This window comes from Cynocephalus volans, chromosome 1 (assembly GCF_027409185.1).
Source record: "Cynocephalus volans isolate mCynVol1 chromosome 1, mCynVol1.pri, whole genome shotgun sequence".
Lineage (NCBI taxonomy): Eukaryota > Metazoa > Chordata > Mammalia > Dermoptera > Cynocephalidae > Cynocephalus > Cynocephalus volans.
In genome coordinates this window covers 57,761,740-57,770,706 of record NC_084460.1, presented here as the reverse complement: position 1 = coordinate 57,770,706, position 8,967 = coordinate 57,761,740, and the positions used below count along the sequence as shown (strand labels likewise).

General features: G+C 60.0%; 1 protein-coding gene across 1 annotated transcript; it reads left to right on the top strand.

Moving 5' to 3' along the window:
* The first annotated feature begins 6,456 nt into the window (after positions 1 to 6,456).
* On the top strand, positions 6,457 to 7,467 carry NPBWR2 (neuropeptides B and W receptor 2). The gene has a single exon (XM_063087172.1). The coding sequence runs from the start codon at positions 6,457 to 6,459 to the stop codon at positions 7,465 to 7,467; it is 1,011 nt and encodes a 336-aa protein (XP_062943242.1).
* The last annotated feature ends 1,500 nt before the right edge of the window (positions 7,468 to 8,967 follow it).

Sequence of the window (8,967 nt, the reverse complement as noted above, 5' to 3'; positions counted from 1 at the left end):
GTCCTGGCTTTTACAGCAAAATGCCCAGCTCTGTGCCTAGGACAGGGACTCGGAGGGAGAGACTTCAACAGGCAGAGGTCAGGGCGCCCCCTCCCTGGGGTCTTTTCCCCAGCAGCCCTCCAGCTGACTGCTGCCCCAGCCCAGTGCAGCCCACAGAGCACAGGGTCACTCCCAGCATCAGGTTCTGCGGGATCCTCAGATGTTACACAAACTCACCCTCCATGTCCCCAGCCATGGCCTGCCTGAGGTTCCACCACAGCAAGAGCCCTGCTCACTGGCCCAGGGGCCACAGAGAAGGCATGGGCAGGGCCCTCCTAGCCCTGCAGCAGCCAGCTCCTGCTGCACTGCCCACCCAGTGCCCCTCCCAAGGCTCCTCGGCCAGGGCAAGTGGGATAGGTTCCCCCAACCCTAGTGAGAGGTGCCCCCCCCAGGCTCTGAACAATGCGGAGATGCTCAGGGCATGTGCACGAGACATGTGAGCAGTACCACGTGCTGCAGCGTGTGCAGGCCTAAGGGGGACACAGAAGCCCATCGACAAGCCCTGTGTGTGGATCTGTGTACACACACCCCTTTCAGCCCAGCATGAGCAAATGGGACAGGGCGTGTGGGTGTAGCACCTATGGGCAAGATGCTGTGAACACAGGTCAGGAAACACACATGTGTGTGCCAATATCTGTGCAACAGGGTTGCTGGGCTCCCCATCTGCCCCGTCCATATCCTCCCATCTCCAATGTCCCACCCTACCTGACCCCTCTCCAGCCAGGTCTGGCCCTACACTGCTGCCCAGGCTTCCCCTGCTCAGGCCCCAGTCTCTCAGTGACCATGCCAGGAGAGCCCCACCCCCCATGGCAGGCAGGACGTGGCGATGCACAGATCAGAATTCATTTGGAGTTCATGCAGCCATAGGATGTGAGTGCACGACAGTGTGTGGGAGGGCATGTGTTCATGTGCTGGCATCTATATGCATGCACGTGTGTGTGTACCCTGGCATCTGTATGCACGTGTGCATGCATGTGCTGGCATCTGTATGCACGTGTGCATGCATGTGCTGGCATCTGTGTGCATGTGTGTGTGCTGAGATCTGTGTGCACCTGTGTGCATGTGTTGCCATCTGTGTATGTGTGCACATGTGTGTGCTAGCGTCTGTGTGTGCTGGGACCTGTGTGCAGCTGTGTGTTTGTGTGTGTGCGTGTACTATGTTCAGAGCACTAGGATCAACCAGTCCTCATGGGTAGCTGAAGTTTCTGCAACAGGCTCATGACAGCACGGGTCCTCTGAGCACAGGGCTGGTCCCAGGCAAGTAAGTCAGGAACTGAACAGCAGGGCCAGAAGCTCCCTTCCCCCTGCAGGGCCCACTGTTGTGGCCCCTCCCACTGCCAGCCCAAGTTTGCTCTCCCCTGCCTGGGAGCCACCTCGCCCCAGCCTTTCTCCTCCAGCCTACCCACCCTTGCCTTATCTGCCCACAGACAGAGACACCCTGTTCCAGTGACAATAGGTCTGGCCACTGGAGCATCCCAGAGCTGATGTCTATACTCCCCAGGCTCAGAAGCCAGCCGAGCTGTGCAGGCCTGAGCCCCATGTGGAGAGACAAGCACTGCCCACCTGCAGGGTCATCTCACATCTGAGTCACAACGACACCATAGGAGCCAATGAGGAAGTCAAAAGCCCTGAATCTGAGCATGAATCAGCCGTGCCTATGCCAGGATGGTTCAGCGAGGATTCGCAGACTGACGAGTGAAGCCAGACCACCAGGCATCAGCTCTCTGATGTTCCTGGGCCCGTCTGGCAGGCTTTGGGGGTTCTGTTGCTGCAGGGACCAGTGGAAGGTGTCAGTACATACACACACTCCTGCCCACCCACATACGTGTCCACACCCACTAACATGCCTGAGCAACCCCTCCCACTGGAGACTCAGAGGCCCCCGCGCCAGGGGCAGGGTGAGACCCCAGCCCTCCACATCACAGAGGCTGCATCTCCAGCCACACTGACCACGACTTCCTGTGTGCCAAGATTACCCAGGGACAAATTCCCAAGGCCAGGTGCAGTGACATCTCCTTGGAAAAGCCTTCTGGAATTGAGCCACCGGGTGGAAACAACACCTGGAGGCCTCTGAGCATAGGCAGGCTCGTTCCAGGGCTTGTTCCTGATGGTTGGGGCCTGGGAGGAGGGGGTGCAGCCACTGCTGAAGATAGCCCCTTGGGGCCCAGCCCCTCCCATCGCTCCTGTGCTTGGATGGGGCCTTGTGGGTGAAGGCAAAGGTGGCAAGAGCTTTGGTAATTAGTTTAAACAACCCTCCCTGGTGCTGCCTGGGGCTCTGGGGAGCAATCGGCCTCCTTCCTGTTTGCGTGTTTAAGTCACGCTGAAAGCTCTGCAGCCAGGTCCCCTGAGGCAGGACCTGCTGCCTACACGAGGCTGGGGAAGAAGGCACACCACCACCCCCCCGCCACCGCACCAGCTTTTAGGCTGAGAGAGGCTTCGGCACCCCACAAACCCCCGCATCCCAAAGGCTTCAGTCAGGGTTGGTGCTGCCCACAGCCTGTGGACTTCAGACGCCAGCCTAACCTCCAACTTCCCGCCCCCCAACATCCACCCAGGGCAAGGCCCCTTACCCAGCCTGCTCAGGCCCCGGCTCCACCCACTCTCACCCTTGGACGGTCTCCCACACCTCCTCCTCCAGCTCACCTTCCTCTGACGTACACTTCATTAATTTCTTCACTGTCTGCCTCCCCCACTGAAGGGTCAACCCTGTGAGAGCAGACATGTTCCTTCTCTATTCACTGCTGTATTCCTGGGTGAATGTTTGCACAGTGGATAAATATCTCAGGGCCTGAGGGCCAGGGATTTGGGGCGTGGCTGTGCAGAAGCCCCTGTGGGAATGGTCTGGCTGCCCCAGGCCCCTCTCACCCTCCATGAGCCCAAGACCTCCCCCCAGTGGCCTGGCACCTGTGGTCCCTGTCTGCACAGGGGGACCTCCCACGTGGACGGCTTGATGCCAGCTGGTGGTGGAGGAGAGTGGCGGCGGTGGCATGCAGGGATCATGAATCTATACGTGACAAATGGCTCCCTCCTAGTTTTACAAATACAGTGTGCTCTCTCTGCTTCCCTGCAGAACCTGTGAATCCGCCTCCCATTCTGGGGGAAACTAGCCCTGAATCACTTGTCTCTTTCCAAAGAGCAAAGCCTCCCAATTACCAACTTAGAGGCAGCTGGGGCCCAGGCCTCTGGTTGGTGTTAACAGCCTGGGTGCTCTTGGAGCATGTACCCTGCAGGGGTATGAGCTGCAGCCTGCAGGCTGTCCTCAAGAGCTGTGGGGACAAGGAACCGGCAGACAGGCCTAGACTCCAGCCTGCAGGGCAGAGCACCCATCCCACCCACCAGGGCCTGCCTGGACTGCGCTGAGATGGTCAGTTTGCACACACATGTGTACACATGTCTGTATGAGCGTCTGTGTCTGTAGGTCCACTATAACGTGTGTGTGCACGTGTGTCTGTATGTCTGTGTATGTCTGCTATGTGTGTGCATGTGCACATGTGTGTGGGTGAATGGGTGCACAGACTGAGTGCAGGGCACTCTGAGGGACAGGTGGAGGGTGGCTGCCACACATACATGAAATGACAAGAATAAAGCCAGCACCACTGAGCTCCACTGTTGCTCAGGGCCCCATTAGAGCTCACTCCCCCATCCCTGACGGCACAATGCCTCTGGACCCTGCTTCCCTGGTCCCTGGGAGACCCCCACACACAAACAGCCACACAGAGCAAAGTTCCAGTCCCTCCACCCTCCAGCACCCCTGACGCTGGGGAGGACTCCCCCATTGGGGTCCACACAGCCTGGCCCCAAACCCCTCCACCCACTGAGCTGATGCAGGGCCCCCTCCCTCCCTGCCTCTCCTCTCCACACCCTGAGAGTGCCTCATGGACTAATTTGAAAAGGCCAATTCGTTTCTGAAAATGGAAATCACTTCCACAGAATGATGCTCACAGTGGCTGGAACAATGCCCAACCCTGGGACAGAACAAAGCCACCTTTCTGAGCCCAAGGGCTGGGAGCAAAGACTGGGCAGCATCCCCAGACTGGATGGTGGGGCTGCAGTGGGGCACAGGTGAGGGGCTTCTGGGGGACGAGGAATAGGCATCTGGGGCCCCCGCACCCGCAGCCCTAGTGCTAGGGTGGCCTGGCAACTACAGCCAACATCCCTGGGGTCCTGAGCCCAGTTCAGCTGAATGCACCTATGAGCTTAGCACCCACATCTGGAACCCCTTCAGGCCCCACCCACCCATGCTGCCCCAAGTCCCCACCACTCCCACCAACACCTCCCACCTGGTCCCCACCCCTCCCACCAACTATCCCCTGCCTGGTCCCCGTCCCTCCCACCAACACTTCCCCGGGTCCTCATCCACAAGATGTACAGGGAGGGAGGGGTCCCCTCAGCGCCTCCCAGCAAGGCCCAGTGTGGTCAGCCCCACTGCCAAGACCACAGAGGCCTGCTCCCCTCGTGCCCAGTGCTGAGGCTGTGGTCAGCCCAGCCCGCACCCTCACCACCACCTGGGGCACGGGGGTCAAGAAGGACGAGGCCGCATGCACTAGGCCTGACCCCCTCTCTGTTGCGTCTCGTTTCCAGGAGCTGTGAATGGACCTAGCACCCCCGCCCCATCCCACAAACACCCTAAATCATGAAATTTGGCCCGATACAGTCTCTCCTCATGGCTGCTGACTGCCGTGCCTGACCTCATGGAGCCCAGTGAAAAGCTCCCGCGTGAAAAGCTGCCACAAGCCACAAGCTTCCCCCGGCACACTCTCAGACCCCAGTGTCCACCCTGACCTCGGACTGAGCTCTCACCCTCCCATGCCTGCCTCTGGGCTCAACATCCACGCACAGAACACAGAGGAGGGCTGGGGACCACCCACAGGGCACATGGACACGCCTCCACCTGGTGACGTCAGGACCTCTGGTCCTGACCCGGGCCGTGGGCACCGATAGACTTGGGAGGAAACTCTCCTGCGAGAAGCTGGCTGTGAGGGGCTACCCATAGGCTGGGGTTGAAGAAACCAGGGTGCATCCAGCCAAGGAGGAAAAACGGGAGGTGGGAGGACAGTGAGGACCAGCCCAGAGCAGCGCAGCGCTCCCTGTCCATGCAGACGCCCCAGCAGGAGGCTGGGGGCGGGGGCGGGAGCGACCTCCTTTCTCTGCAGCCTCCACAGCCTGACTGGTTTTTGCACAAGTCTGTGTTCCTCTTTTAGCAAAAGACAAAAAAGAAGTTGGGTTGTCTGGAGTCAACAAGTTCCGCTTCCACTTGAGGGCACACAGCCCCCCAAACCCCACACTCAGCCAAGTACATACACAGACCCCTCAAACACAGCCAGAGCTCACCCACAGAAAACCCCATGCAGGCTGACAGGCCCACACACACACATGCACACACAGGCACACGCACAGGATCAGGACCCCCCAAGACACCCACGTGCACAGATAAGGGTGCCCAGGTCCTTAGTGACCCAGGGACAGAGGTGCAAATGCCCTCGGCGTCCACTGCCCACAGCCCTCCTGACATGCAGGCACACACATGCACACGCACACACACACACACGCAGGAGTCCGCCCGGGTGTGTGAGCGCCGAGGAGATCCTGGGATGGGACAGCGACACCACAGCAGCTGCTCCCCCTACCGAGCTCCACGTCAGCAGGTGGGACCCGCCTCCCTCCCTCCTCATGCATCGGCGCTGCCACCTCGCTTCGCTTCGGGAAGCCAGCAGGGGCTGAGGCGTCCAGCGGCAGGTCCTGGAAGCCCACGAGCTGGTGGGCTGGGACCCCGGCTGGGGGTCTGTCAGTGGGGGACACGCCTCAGCCCTCCATCCCTGCTGCTGTCTGTGCTTGGCTGCCACCGAGAGCCACCAAGGCCACCAACTTCTGGGCATGAGGCACCCAACAGGTCAGTGGAGAGAAGAGCAGGTGGCAAGCAGGGTCTGCAGCTCCCAGCGAGGGTGCGGGCTCCGGGACTGCTGAAGGAAGCTGCTCCGGACGCAGAGGGGCTGGAGCTGCCCCTGCAAGGTGTGTTTCTGGAGGGGCTGCCTTGATTCTACTTAGACTGTGCTTCAGGGGGTGGCTGGGGTGGAGCTAGGGTGGGCAGACCTGGGTTTCCTCTTCCCAGGAGGGTGGTCAGGCTGTTCCCTGAAGGTGGGGGCTTGGGGAAAGGAATGGACATGCCAAAAGTGCCGCCCAGGAGGAGGCTGGAGGAGGCCGCTACCAGGTTCTCTCTGGCCCTGGGACTGAGGTGGAAAGAAGTACCCTGCATGTCCTTGGCCTGACAAAGTGGCCGCAACCTCTGACAGAGAACTTGAGGTGTTTCTGGTTGTTTCTCTCCCAGAATCCAGCACAAACAGGCCCCTGCCCAGACGCCTGACTTTGAGACACCCCCCACCTGCCAAGGGCACGAATTGCCAGTGGTCCCACCTCATGATGCAGGCCACCGGGCACCTAGAGCCCCCCGACTGCAGAGGCTCATCCCTCACCACCACGACGGAAGCCGACCTCTCTCAGGACAACGGCACCCGGCCCAACGCCACCTTCCCCCAGCCACTGCCCACCCTCTATGTGCTCCTGCCAGCTGTGTACTCTGCCATCTGTGTTGTGGGACTGGCTGGCAACACGGCCGTCATCTACGTGATCCTGAGGGCACCCCAGATGAAGACGGTGACCAACGTGTTCATCCTGAACCTGGCCGTGGCCGACGGACTCTTCACGCTGGTGCTGCCGGTCAACATCGCCGAGCACCTGCTGCAGCGCTGGCCCTTCGGGGAGCTGCTCTGCAAGCTGGTGCTGGCTCTTGACCACTACAACATCTTCTCCAGCGTCTACTTCCTGGCCATGATGAGTGTGGACCGCTACCTGGTGGTGCTGGCCACGGTACGGTCCCGCCACGTGCCCTGGCGCACCCACCGGGGGGCGAAGGTGGCCAGCCTGTGTGTCTGGCTGGGCGTCACCATCCTCGTCCTGCCCTTCTTCTCCTTTGCCAGTGTCTACAGCAATGAGCTGCAGGTCCCAAGCTGTGGGCTGAGCTTCCCATGGCCCGAGAGGACCTGGTTCAAGGCCAGCCGCATCTACACATTGGTCCTGGGCTTCGTGGTGCCCGTGTGCACCATCTGTGTGCTCTACCTGGACCTGCTGCGCAGGCTGCGGGCTGTGCAGCTCCGCTCCAGTGCCAAGGCTCTGGGCAAGGCCAAACGGAAGGTGACCGTCCTGGTCCTGGCTGTGCTGGCTGTGTGCCTCCTCTGCTGGACACCTTTCCACCTGGCCTCTGTTGTGGCCCTGACCACAGACCTGCCCCAGACCTCGCTGGTCATCAGCATGTCATACGTCGTCACCAGCCTCAGCTACGCCAACTCATGCATCAATCCCTTTCTCTATGCCTTTTTAGACGACAGCTTCCGCAAGAACTTCCGCACCATGCTCCGGTGCCGAGGGGCCTGAGCACTCCAGCCATTTCCAGGAAAAGCAGCTGTCTCGGGGGACATCCCACCAGTTCACGTCCTCTCCCTGTCTTCTTCATGCGGAGAGATATAGGCCCCTGGAGGTTGGCCACCAGACAACCATGGGTGCATCCCTTTCTGTGTCTCTGCTGGGTGGACAGCGTGGAGCCCAGGTCTCAGCACAACAGGCATCCTGCATCTTCTCACTTACAGAGACAGACAGATGGACGTCAGTGTCTGGAGGGGGAGGAACCAAACTGTGCTCTCGTGCTGGGGCCAGCACTGTGTCCACAGTCAGGCCTACTCGGGCTCCTCCAGAGATAGGCTTGGGAGGGGACAGAGTGTGGGTGCCTTGGGCAGCAAAGCCAAACGCTACCGCAATGGCCAAGGACACCGCATTGCATGACATCTCGAGGTCCACTCACAGCTTGGAGCCCAAGAAACGTTTCACCAGACCTTGCCCCCCCGTGGCCTATGGCCCCCTCATGTCATGCTATAGAACACAGGGCCCTTCTGCCAGGATCTCTGGCCACCACAGTCTACAGGCCATCTGCCACTTGGATTGGCAGGAGCTGCTGAAACTTCAGGAGTGGAGAGAACTCTGAGGTGCACGCTGCTCAGAGACCATTGCCTGCCAGGCAGGAGGGGCCAGGACAGGTCCCTGAAGACCTCCTGGTGGGCCTCGGCCAGACTCCCAGTCTTTGGTCCTGTGGCCCCCAGCTGGTGTGAGTCGCTTGGGGTGACTTTAGTCCTCATGACGCAGAGCTCTGAGCAGTCTATTCAGCTTGCATGCAGGCCATCCGCCACCCCACAAGGTGCACCAGGGCGGGCACTCCAGCTTTCCAGGCCTCAGGCCTCTGGTCAGCTCAAAACAACTCAAATGTCATCTCCATTGAGTTACCTTCCCTAGCAACACTGTATTAGTTATCTACTGTTGCGTTGCAAATTTCTCCAAAAGCTTAAAACATTTATTATTTCACAGCTCCTGTGGAGTGGCTTATTTGGGTGGTTCTGGCTCAGGGTGGCTCATGAAATTTCAGTGAGGACACTGGCCAAGGTTCTGGCCATCCAAAGGCTGTACTGGAGCTGGAGGAACTGCCTCCAAGAAGGCCGGCCCACACGGCTGATGGCAAAGGCCTCAGTTCCTCCCAGTGGACTCTCCACGGGGCTCTCTGAGCATCCTCACCACATGGTGGCTGGCTTCACAGGAGAGCACCCAGAGGACCAGCGTGCCTTTTGTGAGCTAGCCCGAAGGCACTCACTGCCCTCCCACCACATTTCACGGATTAGGAGTGAGTCACCGAGTCCAGCCCACACCCAGGGGCTGCGGACGTTTCTGAACCAGCACCAGCACCCACACCCCGCTGGGAAGAACAAGCTGCTCCCGGACCTGAGTCCTCACTGCACCGCAGTCACACCTCGGGAGAGCAGCCTAATTACCACATCCGCAGCCGCTGCTGTGCCTGTGAGCTTCTTGAGGAGACAGCTGAGACGCACTCTG